Source organism: Megascapheus bottae, chromosome 6 (assembly GCF_031878675.1).
Source record: "Megascapheus bottae isolate mThoBot1 chromosome 6, mThoBot2.hap1, whole genome shotgun sequence".
In the NCBI taxonomy this organism is placed as follows: Eukaryota; Metazoa; Chordata; class Mammalia; order Rodentia; family Geomyidae; genus Megascapheus; species Megascapheus bottae.
The window spans coordinates 72,035,393-72,056,498 of NC_143514.1; the positions used below are offsets into that span (position 1 = coordinate 72,035,393).

Consider the following 21,106-nt stretch of genomic DNA (forward strand, 5'->3'; position numbering starts at 1 on the left):
CCTAGTAGCTGAAGCCCTGTGGGCGTGGAGAACCACACCTTTCATGGGTCGGGAGGCTGTCTGGGGGACACTCCTAGCTCTAAGGGTCCTGAGCCAGGCCCTGCTCCCCCCACAGCCTCAGCCTCACTGCCAGCAGTCTGGTGGGCTGGCGGGGCGGGCTCCCTTTGTTGTGGCTCTGGAGACTGGCCTAGTGGGTTGGCCTGGCCCTGCTCACAAAGAGGGCGCCTCCCAGGGGACCTCTGGTTCCTGGCGGTTCTTGGTCCTCCAAGGGAGGTTCAGAGCACTGTGTTTGTGGGAAGCCCAGGCTTTGGCAGGAAAGCAGCTGAGCTGGGCTGGCAGCCACTGGCCTCTAAAGGTAGAGGGGGCCAAGTGTGAATGCACATGTGCCGAGTGTGAGTGTGTGCAAACAGGAGCATGTGTATATCCAGGCAGATCTCAGCAGGCTAACAGGAGGGACGGCAGAGTGGGAGGGGAAGAGTCAGGACTCTGGGAGGTTGCAGGACCTTCACCATGTCCCATCATTCCCTCTCCCACTCTGCACCAGAAAGAAGACAGCCGTAGACAAGGTGAGGATTTGGTTTTTTGCCAGGTCCTCTCTCAAGTGCCCAATGGAGGCTGGTTACGCCTCTAGGATGGGGGACTTTTTTGACCTTATTTTTCAGAGATGCAGGGTGAAGGTCGCACAGCCAGGGGGTGGCAGCATGGGGACAGATAGGGAGCCTGACTCTCTGAAGGCTCCACCACAGGGAAACCCACAGCGCAGGGGAATCCGCCTAGGAAGTTCCTGTGGCCAGGGAAGGCCTGGGCCTGCGAGGCTGTCCACACCCCAGCCAGGTCTTGAGAGAGTCCTCAAAGGAAAACATGGCCTCCTTTGCCAGGAAGTCTCCTGATCTGTGCCTATCTCTATACTCTGGGCTGGCCTAGGCACCCTCCCTACCTCCACACAATATTCCCTTCACTGAGTCTACAAGCACATCATCCAGGGAAATGTCTCCCTTTACCCCCAGACTGGTAATTCTCTTTGGGAATTCTGGAAGCTTCCTCTCAGCAGGCTAGGGCCCCTTACCTTCCACCAGCAGGAAGAAGCCTTCAGGGTTCTTCTTCAGGACTCTGATGGCCACTTCAACCATCTCAGAGAGCGAGGGGTCTGTCACGTTGTTCCTGTTCAGCTCATACTGCATGTCCCCAGGCTCAAAGAGACCTGCAGAGGACACGGGGAGGAAGTCTGGGGTGTCTCGGGGAACACATTACCCATACCCCAGGGGAGAGTCGGGGTACCACATGGTGGAGTGGTTCTTGTGGGTCCAGAATTATGTCTGAAAGTCTTGTCATCTTTACAACCAGCTGAGGAGAGGGAGGAAGGAGCCATTTAACAGAGGAGGAAACTGAGGCCTCGAGGCCAGTGTTCCACAGATCTCAGAATATAAAATCCCTTTCTGCCTCAGAGTGCCAGGTCGAGGACACAGTGTTGTGGCTACAAGGCAGAGGACTCTGGCTGGGATTTGACAAGGCAGTTCGCTCGTGTGTGTATTTACAAAAGCGGCGGGCTGGAAGGGCACTGGGGCCAGGGTGGTGAAACGGCAGAAACCTGGAGGTCGTTGCCCCTTCGGCTCCCTGAGGTTCTTTTTCTTTCTTGTGATCCAACCTTTGCCCACATCACCAGGTTGTGTGTGTGTGTGTGTGTGTGTGTGTGTGTGTGTGTGTGTGTGTGTGCATGTGTGTGTGTGTGTGTGTGCATGTGTGTGTGTGTAGTGTTGTCATTTCTGGTTCTGGGTGTCCTTCCAGAACACTCTGTCCGGTCCTGAGTGGATGTAGACCCAGGCTGCTCCCATCCCCTGGGGAGGAGGGAAGGGGGAGGGGGAGGGCTCAGCTTCAGGATGGGCAGCGTCAACCCAGATGGCTTCTGCCCTGATGGTGCCATAGTGCTGTCTCCGAGTCCAGGTCTTCCTATCTCAAGAGCTGTTTAAGTCTCAGTGCGGTAGTGGCTTGCTATAGGCCATTTCCCTCTCTGAGCTTCAGTTTCTCCCCAAGCTCAGTGGGGCCCCTCTTTCTGCGCAGCCAACAGGCCTCATTCTGTGGGACCAGAACTCCTTCCAGGCCCTCACAGGGTGCCCCACCCATCCCGCTTACCCAAGAGATAGTCCACAGTGGAGGGGTCAAGGGTCAAGAGGTCCGTGCGGTTCCAAATGTACCGGGCATGCTAGGAAGGAAGGTGCCCATCAGCAAATGGGGGCTGGGGCTGGGGGGGGACGTCCCAGCCCCCTCCCAGGACCCACCATGTCACTGTCTTCCACCATTTAATACCCAGTCCAGAGGCCCAGCACCCTTGACTTTAAGAAATGACAAATAAATAGGCAAGTGTTATTTATAATTCAGGCTGAAGAGGAGAGCCCAGGAAACCTTGAGCCTGAAGAATTGTCTGGAGGGCTTCCTGGTAGAGGTTGTATTTTGCTGTGGCTTGGAAGCCAAGTAAGAGTTGAGGGGTCTGGGGTTGGAAAGGAGCCTGGCACAGCCCTTAAATGTCTATGGACAGGTACAAGGGGTATGTTTGGGGCTGTGGAGAGCTGAAAGAAAGCAGAATCCCAGCTCTGTACACACACACACACACACACACACACACACACACACACACACACACCCTCTCTCTTTGTGCTAGTACTAGGGCTTGAATTCAGGGCCAGGGAGGGCCCTATCCCTTAGTTTTTCCAGGCAAGGTTGGTGCTGTACTATGGAAGCTACTTCTGGCTTTTTCCTGGCTCACTGGAGGCAAGAATCTCTTAGACTTGTCTGCCCAGGCTGACTTCAGGCCTCAGTCCTAAGATCTCAGCCTCCCGGGTAGCTAGGATTACAAGAATGAGCCGCTGATGCTCAGCTACAAGCTGCTCTTGAAATGTGGGTTTCTAGGCCCTACAGGGGACCCCACCGAGACACCAGGTGGCATTGGTTCCCTCCCTCACTTGGGAGTCTAGATGGAGCAAGGATAAAGCTCTGGACCCCTTGTTCCATGTGGAGAAACTGCGGCTGGGAGGGATGGTAGCTCCCTGACCTAGATCTAGAAAGGGCCCTGTCTAGAAGAAAGGGAAAGGGCATAAAACTGCTCCCTCCTATGCCTCTGCTGACCCAGGGGCCCTGCCCCCCTTCCATGGCCCCCACCTCATTCTAGGCCCAGCCTCATCCCACAAAGCTTCCCCAGGGAGTAACCCTGGAACCCTGAGAAACCCAACTCCACAGTGACATCAAAGCAGCTGCCAGTCTGCTCCCACTGTTCTCAGCCCTGACCACAGACAGCCATTTCTAGACCCAGCCACCCCAGGCTGGCTTGTAGAGTAGATTTAAAGGGCCAGAGGCCTCTCCAAAGTGTCCGAGACTGGACACATGGGGTCCTGCAGCCCACTCTGTCCTCTGCGGGCCGCCTCTGCAGACACCCATGTCATATAGAGTACCTTGTGTTTGGGTTTGAAGCTCTTCCAAATGTCAACGAGGTCCAGGCCATCCAGCCTCGTGCCCCTGGCCTTCTCATCCACCTGGTATTCCACATCAGTTTTGTTCTTAGGATACATATACTTCCGGCCACCCCCCATGATCACCTAAGGGAGAGAGAAGACATGTCACTCAGGGCCTCAAGGCAGACAGAAGCTCAGGTGGCCCCCAGTTTTGTGTCTATGGGTGCTGGGGTCCCTGTTGGGCCTAGGAGCTGGGAGACACCGTTTGTGATCTCTGAGTGGCATGCCACTCTTATACAGAAGGCCATTTACAGAGCCCTCCCTGTGCCAGGCACAGAGCCCCGAAGGCATGGAACCTTACTCAACATCTTACCAGGACTGCCAGGGAATCTGTTGGTACTTTCCCCATAAAGAAATGGGCCCAGGGCTGGAGTTTCCCAAGGCTACACAGCCAGTAAGTTGCAGAGGCAAGATTGGAACTCAGGGCTTCTCTAACTACAGTTCCTGAGTCAAGGGTGGGTATCCAGGAGGCTCTTCTCCCTCAGTGAGTGGTAGAGGGTGGCAAGGAGAGGCCTTGGCCAGGAGGGTGTTGCCAGCCCATCACTGGGCAAACACAGGCCGGACTCCTGTCTGTGTAGTTACCGCCAGGCTAATTTTACCTGCCAGGGCTGCCATGTGCGGGCAGACGGACGCGGGACTGTTTGTTTTCCTTGGGGGCCCATGTTTGAAGTCTTGGCTATTTTTAAAACAGGGGCCAAGAGCTTTACAACTGCCACCCGCGGTGACCACCACTCTGGTGTCCTCCTGTCACCAGGGGTGCCAGCCCTGGCCTCTGGCCCTGGCTGCTACCTGAAATCCAGCATTCCCAGACAGGCCTGGCACCTCTTAGGCCTCTCCTCTACCATCACTCCATTCTCTACTTTAGAACGAGATTCTGAGGGTCTCAAGGCTGCCAGTGCACGTGAGCAAGGTACCTGGGGGGCATAAGGACCCAAAAAAGCTGTCGGCTTAGGAGTTAGCTTGGGTTCAAATCCTGCTTCTACTGTTGTTGACCCAGAGCTTGTCTAGGTCACTTTGACTGCTCTCTCTCTCTCTCTCTCTCTCTCTCTTTCTCTCTCTCTCTCTCTCGTTCTCTCTCTTTTGTGCCAGTACTAGGGCTTGAACTCAAAACCTGGACACTATTTCTTAGCTTTTTTTTTTTTTGCCCGTCTTGGGCTTCAGCTCAGGGCCTGAGCACTGTCCTTGGACTTTCTCAAGGCTAGAGCTCTACCACTTGAGCCACAGCACCATTTCTGGCTTTTTTCTATGTATGTGGTACTGAGGAATTGAACCTGGGTCTTCATGCATGCTAGGCAAGCACTCTACCACTAGGCCAAACTCCCAGCCTCCGTTGCTGGCTTTTATCTGGTTAATTGGAGACATGAGTTTCTTGGACTATCTTGTTCAAGCTGGTTTTGAACCATGATGCTCAGATCTCAGCCTCCTGAGTAATTAGGATTACAGGCGTGAGCCACCAGGAACCTGGCTTGACTGAATTCCATATAAAATGGGAGCCACAGCCCCCTTCCCCTCCTGCCCCCCACCCCCACCCTAGCCCATCAGGAAAGGAATGGTAGCTGTCCAGGGTAGCCATGGCTGGTAGGCAGGTGGCTTTCCTAGCAGGACGAGTGAAGATGGGTTTGTTCCAGGAGGCAAAGGCCTCACCCACCACCCCCAAAGCCAGAGCTCAGAAGCAGACTCCAGACCACAGGTCCCTGCCCCCCAATCTCTGTTCCCACAGAATTTGACCCTTGGCATTTTCAGAGTGGAAGATGAAGCCCCCAAATCTTCTCCATGGAGCCTCTTGGTTGCCAGCCCCGCAGACTTCACACGGGTTCATTCAACTCGCAAATAACAGACTTGCAGTTTTTGGCTTTGAGGTTTGGATCTCTCTCTCTCTCTTTCTCTCTCCCCCTCCGTCCCTTCCTCCCTTCTTCCCTCCTTTCTTCCCTCCCTCTCTCTAGCAGAAGATATTTGTTTTCAGGGCGGACACCAGCATATTTTTGTTCCATGTATAGTCTGAGGGGCTTTGCGGGGGGGCGGGGGTTGACAGAGGGCGAATAGCGTTGCCAGAGAAAAAGAGGGACCTGGGAAGAAAGGGGTCCCACGTGGACCCTTTTATCCACCACCTCCTGGCTCATGCCCCTCACTGAATGTGGAGCCCACACACGTCCCGACCTTCGGTCTCCTTTCTGCTCAGTTTTTCCTTAAGTGCTGCCTCCCTCTCAGCGTCCCTACCCAAACTCTCTGAAGAGCTGCCACAAGGATCCCCGGGCTGAGCAATCCTCCTTCTTGAGCACATGACCTCATGTTGGTTTCCAGCAGCCCGGGAGCAGGAGGTGGGGACCCGAGCCCCCAGAAGGAGGGACACCTGGGGGAAGCTTTGTCCCTGATGTCTGCTAATTTCGAAGTCGGCAGGACCATTGGTCCTGAAAGAAGGTGCTTCATCCACCAGCTGGAACAGGTGGCATGGGCTGGCAGATGGCCAGGTGGTGCCACAATCCGGTGGTGAGGAAGGGTGGAGGATGAAAGGGCAGGTGTTTCTTTGGTGGCAAGTGGAGACCAAGATGAGAAGACCTGGGCTTGGGGAGGGTCTATGCCTCACTGAACTCCAATTCCAGGCTCAGGGGTCCACATCGCTTGACCTATTCATCAATTCCCCACAGTATGGGAGAAGTCGGAAAAGGGACAAGCCAGACAGTCTCCCTTAAGGACAGAGGAGTGGCTGGTGTGTGCAGGGATATGCTCTCTGGGGAGGCTGTGGCCGCCACATACTTCCTGAGCTCCTGCAGGCATCAGGCCCTGCGCCACACTGGACAGGAATCAGTTGGCTCAGCTCTTGCAAGGAGCTTATGGGCTTAGTCCGGGTGGCAGAGGGGTTGCACCCGACAGGGCTCAGAGATGTTCATAACTGACCCAAGATCACATAGCTAGCAAAAAGCAGGGCAAAGATGGGTTTTCAGGAAGTTTAAATATGAGAGTCTGGGCTAGGCACCAGTAGCTCATATCTGTAATCTTAGCTACTTGGAAGGCTGAGATTTGAGGATCCCAGTTAGAAGTTAGCCAGCTCAGGAAAAAAACAAACAAATAAACAAACAAAAAAAACCCACTTGCGACTCATATTTCTAACCAGTGAAAGGTGAGAAGTAGCGCTTTGACTCAAGGACTGAACATTAGCCTTCAGTGAAACAGTTAAGAGACAGTGCCCCAAGTTCAGGATCCAGTAGCAGCACAAAACCAAACACTGCACAGAGCCTGCGGGAAGTGTTTACCAGTCTTCTTCACATGGTCAGCACAACCATCTGTAACAGGCAGGGTGGGCTGTCCACTGTGCCACCATTACCTCCCTGTGCTTGACAAGGGATGGTGAGCGTAGTGCCAGATTTTCATTTACAGAATCATCCTTTGGTTTTTGAGGTGTGGCGGTCGCATACGAGTTCACCCTACAGCCCCACCACAGAGGAATCCTAAGTGCCTCTTGCCTGCCCAGTCCACAAACCTAATGGACTGAGAGCCATCCTGGGTGCATGGGGAACCTGGCCAGGCAGGGCCAGCCTGGGCTTGAGCCCTCTTCCTGTCCCTCATCAGTCTTCCCAGCCTGCCCTGCTGGCGCAACACCACTCACGGTGATGTCCTTGATGTTGTGCATGAGCTGGAAGGCGATGTCCTTGCAGCCCTGTCTCAGGGCCTCTGGGGGCATCTCGTTGTCCGAGTACCAGTCCCGGTCGGCCGAGTGTGCGTAGGCAGCGCTGGGCGTGGCGTGGTTCACTCGTGTGGTGGTCACAATGCCCACTGACTTCCCTGAGAGGAGGGACAGGAGACGTGAGCACCCCGTGTGGGGGCAACCCTGCCACCTTGCTCTCCTCTCACTGCTGCAGAGGGCGTCCACAGTTCCGCCATCAGTCTCCCCACTGTGCACGAAGGAGGGTGCAGTGGCTTGTTCTGTGTGCCCCTTGTTCCCCAGGGAGGACTGTGAGCACTCAGGCTGGAGTCCTTCCTTCCACCACTGGATCTACTCCTGCTGGAAGCCTCCAGGTCTTTCCAAAGGGGGCCTTTGGAAGGGGAGGGATCTGTCACTTGGGTCAGCTCGCTTTGCCCCAGACTCTAAAGTCCCCTAGGGGTATGGCTAGCCTGCTCAGTTCCCAAGAGGAAGAGGAAGGGGCAGCCATTTACCAGCCCTGCTGGCTGGCTCTGGGCTTGAGGCTCTGCCCCCCCCCCCAAATCTACATGTTTCAACCCTGGACCACACCAAGCAGGGCACTACTGCAGCCCGGCTCCCCACCCGCTCCTCCTGGCACAGGTGCAGAACCCAGGCCCTCACCGGCATCCCTGGCCCAGCGCAGGATGGAGGTGACCTCGTTCCCCTGCGTGGTGTTGCATCGCCCACGCTCCGTGGCCGCGCTCACCCCCACGGTGCCTTCGTTGGCTTTCACCCCGCACAGGTAGGCAGTGGCGGTGCCCGCACTGTCAGGGACCTGGGCGTTGGTGTTGTAGGTCTGCAGGGAGAAGGGAGGAGGGAGGGTCAGGAAGGAGAGGCCTTGGCCTCCATGTTGCCATTCCCATTACAGAAGTGAGGGGTTCAAGGTCTCTACAGCCATGGCTGAGGTTCCTCAATGTCACCCAGGTGAGCTGCCCGCTTCCCACACCCTGACAGAGACAGGCAGCTGTGTGTGGCAGAGGAGTGGCGACCAGACTTCACTCTGGGTCTGGGAGCAGGCAGATTCTAAGAAGAGGAAGAGGTTCCTTGGAGGAGTGGGAGCTGGGGTGTAGGGTGGGGAGCTGGGAAAGCAGAGGAGGATTAAAAGCTATCCATACCATGCACAGACCTCCAGCTCAGATCCCCAAACTCTGCTTGGGTCCCTTCCCCAACAGCCCAGAGCTCTCTGAGGAGCCAGGAAACTTGTAGTTCCTGCTTGTCCCCTAGAAGGGGTGGACAGACCAGTGTCTGGAAGGAATTTAATTACCCCTCCCACCCCATCACAAAAACTGCCCCTAGTTATTGTGAAACTTCTATCAGTTATCTCACCCATCCTGTGATCCGACCACCTGGCCCCAGGAGAAAGAATAAACCAATCAGCCTGCATTTGTGCATGGAAACTTTAGGGCAGTTAATAGGTGATGGGCAGGGGCGGTGCTGGGATGGCTGGAGGCCTCTGGGTGCTGCCAAGTTCACAGACACATCAGGCTATCTCGCATGCGCAATGCCTAGGTTATACTTCAATAGAAAGTTCTAGCTGTGTACTGGTGGCTCTCACCTATCATTCTAGCCACTCAGAAGGCAGAGGTCTGAGAATCACTGTTCCAAGCCAACCCAGGCAGGGAAGTGAGACTCATCTCCATAACACTGCAATGAACCACCGAAACACTGTGGTTAGGGCACTCAGCCTTAACTAGAAAATAGAAAAATCTAAGAGATTGTGAGTTCAAGCCCTAGAGTCAGTATGCACGCATGCACACACACACACACACACACACACACACACACACACACACACACACATACACACACAGCTTTTCTAAATTGATGAGTTCTTTTCTTTTTTGGAACTGCCACGGCTTTCTCTCATTGGCTAGAGCTCTACTTTAAGGGTAGGGCGGTAGCCTTGAGCTAAAGAGCTTAGGGGCAGTGCCCAGGCTGAGTTCAAGCCCCATGGTCCACCAAAAAAAAACCCAAAAATCTTCAAATCTGCCCTCTTCAGTCACAGCTTGCCTTCCAGGTGGCTCGGGGCTGGGCTCACCTTGGAAAGCGCCACAAAGGGAAACTTGTCCATCTCCAGTTGCGTCTCCTCCCCGGTCCTGTGGTGGAGCTGGCCCTTGAGGATGCGGGCAGCTGTCACCGTGGACACGCCCATCCCTGCACGGGCACATGGATGGTGAGGAGTAGGAGTTCAGGCTTGTGCCTCCCCGGCCCTGGTTTTCCCCAGCATGCAGAGCACTCTAGTTTGGTGCCAGGGCGGGCATGGGCATGGCAACAGAGGGCTCAGTAAATGTCCCTTGGGTGGCTCCTCTGTCCCTTTCCTCCCAGATGTTTTAGGGTTCACCGTCTGGCTCCTCCTTCTTAGCCTCCTCTCCCAACCAGAGCCCAACCTCTTCCACCCTGCCCTCCCTCCAAGCAGGCCTCACCATCTCCCAAGAACATGATGACATTCTTGGCCACGTTGGTGTTGAGGTTTTGAAGCCCCAGGGCATTTTTCAAGGTCTGCTGGGCTTGTTCTCGCCAGTAATTGGGGTCTTTCTCTTTCTCTGCAGAGAGGGGTGACTATTTTGAAGAAGCAACTCCAGATTTACAGATACCTCAACAGCTCACTGCTGGGGGTTGGGGTGTCCAACTGGGAGGAGGGGGAACAGGTTCACCCCAATCTTCCAAAGGAGCCTGTGGATCCTGGGAATCTTCTGCTAGAGATACCAAGTGACTCCTGAAGGCCACCCAGAGCTGGGCTTCCCTCCCGAGCCCACGCTTTCCTTTTACCCAGTTCAGAGGTGTGGCAGCGACTGCCAGCACCATGAGAAGAGTAATGTTTAACCCCTTCACAGAACCACATCGACTGCAGGAGTCCCAAGATCTATGCAGCCATCAATGATAAACTTTGCTAGGCTTGTTTATGATGATAAGGTCAGCAGAATCTTAGCTTCTTACCGAGAGTAGGGCTGGAAAACAAGTCATGACTTGGGTTTTTAATGCATCTATTTTTAATACAAGTGCCAGGTGCCGGTGGCTCATGCCTGTAATACTACCTACTCAGGAAGTTGACATTTGAGGATGGAGGTTCAAAGCCAACCCAAGCAAGGAAGTCCATAAGACTGTTCAATTTTTTTTTTTTTGAACCAGCCAGAATCTGGAAGTGGAAGGGTGGCTCAAGTGGTAGAGTGTTACCCTTGAACAAAAAGCCCAGAGAGAGCATGGGACCCTGAGTTCAAACTGCAGCAAAACAATAACAACAGCAGCAACAAAAAGTCCCTGTACTGTAAGTTCTAATTACTTTAAAAAAGAAAGCAATCCCACTTCATAGCCAACAGAATGGCTATAATTACACAGACACAAACCTTGAATTGAAGAGTTCAGTGTCCCTTTTTCATTTTTCCCTGTTTTGTTTTTTAGCTGGACCTGGGACTTGAACTCGGGGCCTGGGCACTATCCTTGAGTTTTTTGTTTCTGTTTGTTTGTTTGTTTGTTTCACCCACAGGGCTGGTGCTCTACCACTTGAGCCACAGCTCCATTTCCGGCTTTTTGGTAGTTAACTGGAAATCAGAGTCTCACAGATTTGCCTGCCTGGGCTGGATTTAAACCACAATCCTCAGCTCTCAGCCTCCTGAGTAGCTAGGATTGTGGGTAAGAGCCACTGGGCACCCAGTGGGGTGTGGTGAGGACTCACATCTCGGGGTGACCTTGGATCCTCTAGGGTACACAAGGAAAGGCCTCTTGAGACCCCAGAGCCTGCTGGTCTGGAGGACCACTGCTTGGGATGTGGCCTGAGCTGTGACAAATACTGGGGTCAGAGTCCAAGCTGTAACACCCCCTCCTCTGAGGACATACCCTCTTCTGAGAGTTCAGTGTCCTGAGCACCCACTCTTCCTGCCAGATACCATGCCAACCCAGGGGTTCCCCACACCAGCCCTAAGGAAGAGGAGGGTCACCTCCACTGCACAGATGGAGAAACTGAGACTAAGGGAAAGCGAGAGGGACTTCCAGTGACAGAAATATAGAGACAGATAAATAACTCAATCAGCAAAATAACTTCAAAAAGGAAGAAGAGCAGGGAGGGAGACCCCAAGACCCACAGTTGAAAAGGCAACTCAAAAACAGGGGGAGCCTGCAGACCAGAGCACACACAGGGGGAAGTTAGGCCATAGCTTCCAGAATGGGACAGAAAGCCCTGCACGAGAAAGGAGAACCGCCTCCAGGTCTGAGTCAGACCTCTGTGGGGAAGTGAATAAATAACCTGAGAACTGCAGTCTAAAGTTAATGCTACCTGCCAGGCATGGCGGCTCATGCCTATAATCTTAGCTACTCAGGAAGCTGAGATCTGAAGACCACAGGCAGTGGGGACTTAGCACAGCAAGACTTAGGAGCCATATTGAGACACAGGGGATGCCCAAACCAACACCAGCACGGCAGGTTTCCAGCGCTAAAATCCTCTGGGTGGCTTCATCACTTTGAACATACACCATACCCTCATCCCATCCCATCCCTTCCCCAGTGCCACCCCAACCCTACCTGGCACTAGGGAGTTGGTAAGGCAGGTGCCAATGGCCAGTACTAAGAATGGTGAAATCATGGCCCACCCACAGGCCTGCTTCGGCTCTGGGCCCCAGGGATTCGATGGACGCGGGTGGGAGGAGGTGAGCCGGCCGCCAGCGATCAGCCGTTAGCTGATGTTCCAATCCTAGAAACCAGACATGGGGAAAGAAAAAAAAATTCACATGGGTCCCAGTTCTGGAGTTTGGGTCTTCATTCGGATTATTTATTCCTGGAGTCACTCAGCAATACTAATGGGTCCAGAATGGGACAAGGCGGCCAGACCTTGTGTGAGAGAGCCTTCTCGCTGGAAATAAAATCACAGTGAAGTGATTTTAGTGATTTAGTGAAACAACTTCTACGCTGCATAGAAATGTCACCCCGTATGACAGGGGAGCTACCCCAAAGAGGCAGGCTCTCCTTGTAAGAATTCCCAACCATGGCTGAGTCACCAATGCCTGGACAGTGTGTAAGGCCAGACCTGGGGCCAGCTCAGGCTCTGCCTGGAGCTCTGGAGGTCCCAAGAAACAAAAATGCTGTTGGCTCTGGAAACACCCCTAGAGGCTGTTCTACAACCCTAGTCTTCAGCTTCTTCATTCAGACACCTGCTTCACTATCTTCTAGAACTTGTCCTTTTTGGTAAGAGGACCACAAGTACTGCGAGCTGATGGCTCATACCTGGCATCCAAACTACTTAGGATGGTGGAAAACCCATGAGTTGTTTTCTTTCTTTCTTTTTTTTTAATCTCTAACAAATCACCAAAAAGCTGGAAGGGAGGTGTGTCTCAAATGGTAGAGCACCAGCCTTGAGTGGAAAAAGCCAAATGAGAATATGAGACATTGAGTTCAAATGCCAGTACCGACAAAAAGAAAAAAAATCATAAAAGCAATAGAAATTACTTACAGGGAAAGGTTGGCTAGTCAAGATGGCTGTTACCTTTACTCTCTCTCTCTCTCTGTGTGCGTGCGTGCGTGCATGCGTGCGTGTGTGTTGCTAGGGATTGAACCCAGGCCTCAAACTAGGTAAGTGCTCTACCACTGAGATGTCATCTCAGCCCTACATTGTATAGATTGACAGGCATTTCCCAGTACTCTCATACTGAGGATGTTACACAAATTTCTGCGTGCTTATTCGTCATCTTTACACCATCTTCAGAGCTGCATCTGTTCAAAGTATCTGCCTATTTTCCCCCCAGTGCTGGAGACTAAACACAAATCCTCTCACATGCCAAGCAAATGTGCTACCACTCAGCTTTGCCCCAGCCCACATTTTAAAAACATTTTTATTTTTAGTGCATTCATTCTACCAAGGGGTTTCAGTTTGGTATTTCAGACGTGCACATATTATGTTTTGCTGCAAACAACCCTCTCTCTGTTGCTTTTTTCTCCCCCACCTATCCCCCACAGCACACCTTTATAATTTTTTTTAAATTATTTTCCTTTTGCAAAAAGACCGAAAGAAACACATCAAACATGAACTTGGCTTTGGGTAGTAAGGTTATGATTATTTCCTCTTTAAGAATGTTTTTGGGAAAAAAAAAACACCCACAACTTTCCAACTTGCCTACAATGAGCATGTTAAGAATACTTTCAAATTGTGGTCATCCTGTGGGGGGGTCACATGAGACGGAGTCACTGGCAGCTGGGACAGAAGATTGCATGAGATGTGCAGGTGGGCAGTTTTAACACAGTAAAAGAAATAATGGGAACTAATGTGATTATCTCAAGCAAAAGCAAGACAGGAATGATTATTCCACGTGTGGTAGAAGATGGAAATGACATACACGGTCTCATCAGAAAGGTGTTGAGGTAGATAAGACCGTCCAGGGATCTTGATTCACTCTGAGATAAGGGGGTCTGGGGCGAGAGGGTGGGCAGAGGGGTCTGGGTACTCTGTCTAATATCTAACTGTGCTCAACTCTGAATTCCGGGCTGTCAGATGATTTACAAACTCTGTGTGTGTGTGTGTGTGTGTGTGTGTGTGTGTGTGTGTGTGTGTGTGTCCGTCCTCATTGGAACTTGGACTCAGAGGCTAAGTATGGTCCCTTTTCACTCAAAGCTGGCACTCTACCATTTGAACCACAGCTCTGTTATGGCTCTCTGGTGGTTCATTGCAGACAAAGAGTCTCCCGTGCCTTTTCTGCCCAGCTAGCTTCGAACCATGAATTCTCAGATCTCAGCCTCCAGTTTAGCTAGGATTACAGGTGTGACAGGTGTGAGTCACTGGCCCCTGACCTGATTTCCAAACTTTGTATTCCACTTTCATTGCCAAATTATCCTATTAGAAATTCTAAAAGGCAACGGGCCGGGAGTTTGGCCTAGTGGTTAAAGTGCTTGTCTAGCATGCATGAAGACCCAGGTTCGATTCCTCGGTACCACATACATAGAAAAAAGCCGGAAGTGGTGCTGAGGCTCAAGTGGTAGAGCTCTAGCCTTGAGAAAGTCCAAGGACAGTGCTCAGGCCCTGAGCTCAAGCCCAGGACTGGGAAAAAAAAAAAGAGCTCAGGGGCAGTGCCTAGACACCAAACCAAACAAACCAAAAAAAAAAAAAAATCAATACAGGAAACGTGGTTATGTATAACAGTTTTCAAAATCAAAGTCATCCTTCCCAGGCAGCTTCTAAGGCGCTTTCTTTCCTGTTTTCAAAGTAATTCTTTCCCCATTCATCCCAGCCACACGATGGGGACATCTCAGGCCAGAGACTTTGCCAGGCAGGCTTATCTGACTAGTGCTTAGCACCGTAAATATTTATATCAGCTGAAAGCCAGTGTTTAGAGGAAACATGGGAGAAGGGAAGAATTATCCCTAACTCTTTCCAGTGAAGTTCAAGTGTTGGAGAGGAGGCAGCTTGACCGGGCCTTCATTCACTATGGATAATAGAGTGTTGCTGGTACACCTCTGGGGACCAGCAGCACCCCCATCACACTGAGCATCACAGGCTGGTTTAGAGTCTGTCCCATTCCAACAGAAAGTCCCATCAGCCCTCTTCCTCACGGCTAAGGCTGTGATTTGGGGCCCCGGGACTCTGCATTGAGATAGGGTTGGCCTGGAGACAGGTGCCTTTGTCCACTGTCAGCCTGGGACAGAGGGGGTGGGGATCTGGGAGGCCTTCAGAAGCTGAGCCTAGAAGACACCCCCTTTGTCACCAGAGGCCCCTGGGAGGAGCGGCTCTGCAGGGGCCCAGTGTGGGACTTCAGGGGCGCCGGCTGCCCACCACCCTCACACAGCACTCTAGCACTTGGAACAGGGCCTCCGGGTGTGAGCTAGCCCTTGTGACCCCCCCCCCCCCACCAGCCAGACCCTCTCTCTGCCAGGCTCACAGCTACGTGTCCTGGTTACTTATGACCAGAGTGCAGAAGCCTTTGCAGGGCTCTGGCCCCAGGAGACAGAGCAGCCAGCTCAGCCAGTCAGCCAATGGGGGCCAGGGACCAGGCCTGGACCCTGAGGACCCGTTTGCATCCTGGGGTGCTGGTCAGAATCTGCTCTCAAAAGCCAGGGCAAGGACTGAAGGGGCAAGACAGGGGACCCCCCATCAGAGCCACCACTATCGTGAACCGCTTTCCCCAGGCCAGCTGAGTCCCCGTAGGTCTCTGCTAGCTGCATGTGGGATTTAGACTACACAGAACCTAAGGCTCACCCTTCTCCTGGCCTCAGTTTCCACACAAGGACAGAGACTTGGGGCAGGACATTTGCTAGCAGTGGAGTCATTGCAGGGTGCATCCCCTACCTGAGTGGCCTGGCCAGGCGGCAGGTGAAAAAACACAGTAAGGCCAGGGCTATGGTGAACAGGAGGAGACTGCCGACGGCCGTGAGGACCATGTCCACAATGGGCGACACGAGGGCCATCCTGGGGCAATGAGCTCTGGGCAGCAGCAGCCACAGCCAGTCACCCAGGACTAAGACACCAGCTTCCAAGCCCTAGGTCACAACCATGACCTGGTTCTATAGCTAGGTTAATCTTGTCAGATTAGTCAAGAAGGGAAGAAGGGGGAGAGATGACACAAGGCTCCCCTCCCCCACCCCAGTGCTGTGAGGAGGGAGGGAGCACCTGGGGCTAGGTCATGCATTCATTCTTGTCCATTTCTGAGCATTTATGCAGCACCTACTGCATACCTGGTTGTGGCCTGTGTATAAAGGGAGTGTCAAGAACAGGACGAAAGCCGGGCATGGTGTCTCACACCTATAATCCTAGCTAATCAGGAGGCTGAGATCTGAGGATCAAGGTTCAAAGCCAGCCCTAGGCACAAAGGGACCTGACTTTTTTTTTTTTTTTTTTTGCCAGTCCTGGGCTTGAGCTCAGGGCCTGAGCACTGTCCTTGGACTTTCTCAAGGCTAGAGCTCTACCACTTGAGCCTCAGCACTACTTCTGGCTTTTTTCTATGTATGTGGTACCGAGGAATCGAACCCGGGTCTTCATGCATGCTAGGCAAGCACTTTAACCACTAGGCCAAACTCCTGGCCCAGGGACCTGACTCTTATCTCCAATTAACCTCTAGAAAATGGGAAGTGGGGCTTGGCTCCAGGGTAGGTAGCTGAAGAGCTCAAAGACAATGTCCAGGGGTAGGAACGGCACCCAGGCCAAGTTCAAGCCCCATGACCTACAAAAAAAAAAAAAAAAAAAAAAAAAAAGAACAGGACACACGGTCTCTGTCCACTTGAGGACCAGCAGATGAAGCATCTACTATGTGCTAGTATAGCTAAAGCACCTACTATGTGCCAGAGGTCATGCCAGTCACCTTGCAGGATTAAGGATAAGAAAGAAGTGTGTATGGGATCACCGGGAGTTGATCCCTAGCAATAGTGGCTGCTCTCCCCCCACCTCCCAGCATTAGCAAGTTCAAGGCTACCCATACCCATAATAAAGCTGTGCTCTGAGCACTCCTTCAGCGAGGTGCTCCTTTACCCATGTGCAACTGAGAAAACAGCAGCTCAGAAGTGGAGTCAGAATTTGAACTCAGGCCTGAAAACTGAGGTGGATGAGCCAGGGCCTTCCTGTTCTTAAAGCAGCTCCTATCATCGCTCTTGAATCTCAAAACATCCCATGAAGCTTCAGAACCATGGTTCCGAGTGGCCAAGACACAGCCAATGGCCCCCAGGCGTCATGCTACTGCCACACATGAGTTCTACAGCACAGCAGCCGGGGTGAAGGGAGATACCTGGACCCTTTTTATGTCCTGGGAGGCCCCTGGCCCCAAAAGGCCACCACAGCCATCATGCTAGCACCCAAGATCCCTACCTCCACAAAGTCCTTGCTTTCTCCACACTCCCTCAGCCCAGGGCACACCCAATCCTCACGCAGATGGACAGGTGGGGTGATGGCTTGTAGAGTCCCTCAGATCTATTCCACAGCCGGCCCCAACCCACCCCAGGAGTGTGACACTGGGGCAACTCCCGCACGTCTGACATATCTCACCACCCCTCTAACACCCTCCTCCTGTTTAAGAGGAAGTGTGGGGTGTCAGGTGCTGTGTTAAACACACAGACAAAGCAATAGCAGTCCCCGCCTCTTCCTCCCTCCCTGCACCTCCCGGCCCAGACTCTACTAGCACAGGGCTTGAAAGGCAAGCCAATGCTTTATCCATTGTCCAGGTGGGGAAACTGAGGCCCATCAACAGGAAAGATTTGCCTCTCAGTGAGCACTGGGGGCAGATCCTGTGCCTCCCTGAAGTCCTGCCTCTGGTGATAGCCAGGCCCAGGGTGTCCCCCAGGAGCGAGGTCTGTGTGCCCACCGCCTGGCCTGCTGGCTGGGCCCTGAGGGCTCTTCTCTGAACTTCCAGAGAAGAGGCTTCACGGCTGGGGACTGGAGTGGGACTCTGGGCTCTAGAAACACAACAGCTGTGGAGAGGGAACTCTGTCCTGGGGTGTAGCTGCTGGGTCACAAGGAGGGGACAGGGGCCATGTGTCCATCAAGCTTTGTTCATTCCTTTAATGACGGCCATGAAGCCTCCGGGTGAAGGGCCCTGTGAGGAATGTGTCTGGAGAGTGTAGGCTGCAGGTCAGATGCAAAGAGGGACTTCCTCAGAGAATAGTGGGCCAGGTGCCAGGGGTAGAGGCAGGCCTCAGGGCTCCAGGCGCTGACGGCCTGGGCAGGAAGCAGGCGTAGGAGGGCCCTGGAGGCTCAAAGTCAAGCCACTGTCCTGGGAGCTCTGAGGAAGCTCCAGCAGTCCCCGGCACCCCAGCCTCACGCACCCTGGGCTATGCTCTGGAACGTTCTCCACGGTCTAGCCAGGAATCCCCCCTCCCTCCCCGTTCCGCTCTGCCTACCAGGCTGCTCCAAATCCTAGCCCAACCAGCTGAGTCCTCAACAAGGCCAGGGACCTTGCTGTGCTCATGGGGCTGCCTGCAGCTGGCAGAGCCTGGGGCCCAGGGCGGGTGGCAAGGAAGGGAATTCCAGTGGGTGGAAGGCTGGCCGGCCAGGCCAGCAGTGGGTGGTGGAAGAGGCAGCAGGACAGCATTAAAAGCAGGCCTGGGGCCAGTCTCTTGGGGCAGGTTTTGCCTTTGCTCTTTGCCAGCTGGTGGCCCAGAGTAAGCAAAGGGGCCTTGCCCCTCTGCCTCCCAGATGCCAGGATTGGCCTAAAGGGCGTGGCTTGGGCCAGGCAGCTTCCCACTCTGTTCTTTCCCTCTTACATAGGGATGGAGGGCATCCAGCACAATCTCAGCAGAGAGGTTTCCAGGAGGAACCTTCTGGAAGGGTGGTAAGGTTGAGACAGCAATAGGGGAAGCTCTGCCAAGAGGACAAAGGTCAAAGGCCAGGGGGCAGGAGGCATGGTCCTTGGAGGTCAGGGAAGAAGGTGGCAGACAGAAGAGGATGGAGGACAGAGCAGTTGGCCTGGCCCCAGGGCTTTGCTCCAGAACTCCTTGGCCGACCCCCATGCCTGCCTCGCTCACGCTGCCAACCCCAGGATGCCAAGGTGCACCTGCCCAGCCCAAGGGTCTGGGCTCTGGAGCTAACTCTTGCCCAAGGCTTGCTGGCGCTGCTGGGATAGTCCTGGTCACAACAACCAGCATGGCTCTGTAAACCCAGGCCTGTGAGTGGCCAAAGTGTGATGCGGAGAAGAGACAGTAGCAGGCCTAGGGAGCAAAGGGCCTGGGGCACCTGGCCAGAGGCCTGGCACATGGAACTCTGCCAGCCTGTGGAGAGGTCTCATGTGCCCAGGCCACCAAGCTCCCAGGAAAGCTGGGAAGCTGAGCAGAGGAGGTGGGTGAGGGGACATACCATGTGCATACACACGCGTTTCGTGTGTCCCCGAGGTGGTCACCCAGCCTCCTGTCCCAGTACTTTACTCACACCTCTGCTGCAGGGGGCCCCTCTGGTACCAGAAGACATGCTATTTCATCCTTACCCTCATCACCAACATCAGGAAAAGAAGGCACAGAGAGGGTATCTAACCTTCCAGGGTCGCACAGCATATCAGAGGCATAAGGATTTGGACAGTCGGTGGAAGTGCAGGTGATCAGGCATAGTATAGCTATGGATGCTCTGAATTACAACTAAAGAAAACACTAGCTGGGGCGGGGTGGGGGCAGGTAAGTGAAAAGGCTCCACTTATCTCTCTGGGCCTGTTTCCTCCCATGTCTAAGTTCAACCACAGCCTCTGTTGCTGTGCTACTAGAGAGATGAGAAATCAACAGGGCAATAGAGAACCAGAAAGAAGCTCAGGACCAAGAGGAATCAGAGTGATGGTCTCTAAATGCTGTGTGCACATTAAGTCATCTAGTCCTCACAAGCCGGGTCCTAGGTGCTCTCCCGGACAGCAAGGTGCAGTTATTAAGGAGCTGGCCAAGGCCATACAGCAATTCCAGAAAAGAAAGGGAAGTCTGCCCAGGGCACCTCCTACATGCTGGGAGCTTTCCACTCAGCCTTTCAAGAAGAGGAAGCAGAGGCCCAGCCAGGAAGTGACTATCAAGGCTGTTGGCAAGTTCAGGGGGAGCTGGAATTGCGCCAGGACTGGCTACCTGACCCAGGACCACCTTCACACCAAGGGCAGGCCTGGTGCCTCACTCACCAGCCCAGCCCTTCAGTGGAAGCCCGTCCTGCCTTGGGGGCTGGATGGAGCAGGGAGAGCCGGTGACCCCTGACCTGTGACCTAGAGCCGGTGACCCCTGACCTGCGACTTATGGCATGGTTCCTGACTAGCAACTACTGGCTTGCTCATGATCACAGCCTCCTGGCCGCTTCCTACCTTGCCCTCCTCTCCCCCCTCCCCTCCTTGCCCTCCCTCCCTCCTTCCCCTAGGGCTAAATCTCCAGGTTCAGCAGGAGAGACTGAGCCAAACAGAGGCCACCCAGTGCACAGTCAGAGACCGGGCTGAACTTCAACCTGATCAGTTTCCTGTCACCCCCAAAGTCAGCTTCCTAGCAAGGCAGAAGCTTTCGGACTGCAGCGTCTTGCTCTCCTCTGCCCCTCCTCTGGTGATTGTGCCACCCAGGACTGGTTTTCCTTCCTCACACCACCCTTTCAGCTGGTCCAGACCGTCCACCTAGACAACGCCTAGTGAGGGTGAAGGAAATGTGTGCAGCCCGAGGATGAGCCACCAATGCTGGCAGTGAAACAACTTCTGGATCTGCAGGATCCTCACCTCTCCTCTGCTTGGCCTTGTGCTGGGGCTACAGGTGCCGGCTCTGGCCCCAAGTCCTTCAGCCCAGTGACCACTGGTGCCAATTCACACAAAAGGCCCATGAGGTCACTGAAGGGGGACCACAAAGTAGGAGACAAAGGTGACCAAAGATGAGCAGAACCAGCCGGGTACCGGTGGCTCCTATTTCTAATACTAGCTACTCTGGAAACTGAGATAGGAGAGTTGTGGTTCAAAGGCAGCCTGGGAAGCCTAGGAGACACCTCCAATTAACCAGAAAAAAAAAAGCCAGAAGTAGAGCTGTGGCTTAATTGGTAGAGCAAAAATAAATAAATAAATAGTTAAGAGAGAGCGAGCAGCCCGAAGTTCCAGCCCCAGTACCGGCACAAAGAAAAAAACAAAAACAAAACAGAATTAAAATAAAAAGATGGGCAGAACAAGGAACTGTCTCCATGAGGTTGCTACAGGACTTGGCAGGACCTCTAACACCAGGGAGCAATGACTGTCCAGCCCAAACCCTCCCTCCCTGCTCAGCACTGTATCCACGTGAGCGCCAACAGCCCACCAACTACACAGTACCGCCAGGAAGGGCTCCCTGTGGAACCCCAATAAACCGCTGACACCTCTCCATGCACGGACTCCCAGGGCCAGTGCCCAGTCGGTCCCAAGCCTGCCTGGGCATTGTCACACAGGCAACATCCACACAGCGCACAGCAGACACCCAGCTAACCGCACCCCATCATCACTGAATTTAATACCTAACCTCAACAGCCTCAGCAAACCCTCAACACAGATGTGTAAAACATGGCGAA

At 53.6% G+C, this 21,106-nt stretch overlaps 1 protein-coding gene across 5 annotated transcripts in view; it reads right to left on the reverse strand.

Moving 5' to 3' along the window:
• Nucleotides 1-21,106, reverse strand: part of Alpl (alkaline phosphatase, biomineralization associated) — a 56,592-nt gene that overhangs the window by 3,253 nt on the left and 32,233 nt on the right. For 3 of the 5 annotated variants that reach the window (XM_090335631.1, XM_090335630.1, XM_090335632.1), the window contains exons 2-9: nt 11,698-11,866; nt 9,606-9,725; nt 9,221-9,336; nt 7,804-7,978; nt 7,108-7,283; nt 3,444-3,587; nt 2,131-2,200; nt 1,067-1,201 (exon numbers count right to left, since the gene is read on the reverse strand). In XM_090335631.1, the coding sequence (XP_090191757.1) occupies nt 1,067-1,201; nt 2,131-2,200; nt 3,444-3,587; nt 7,108-7,283; nt 7,804-7,978; nt 9,221-9,336; nt 9,606-9,725; nt 11,698-11,758 (997 nt within the window). In that variant the 5' untranslated portion in view covers nt 11,759-11,866. The remainder of the gene's footprint in view (nt 1-1,066; nt 1,202-2,130; nt 2,201-3,443; nt 3,588-7,107; nt 7,284-7,803; nt 7,979-9,220; nt 9,337-9,605; nt 9,726-11,697; nt 11,867-21,106) is intronic. The other 2 variants (XM_090335633.1, XM_090335634.1) reach the window with 2 other exon arrangements.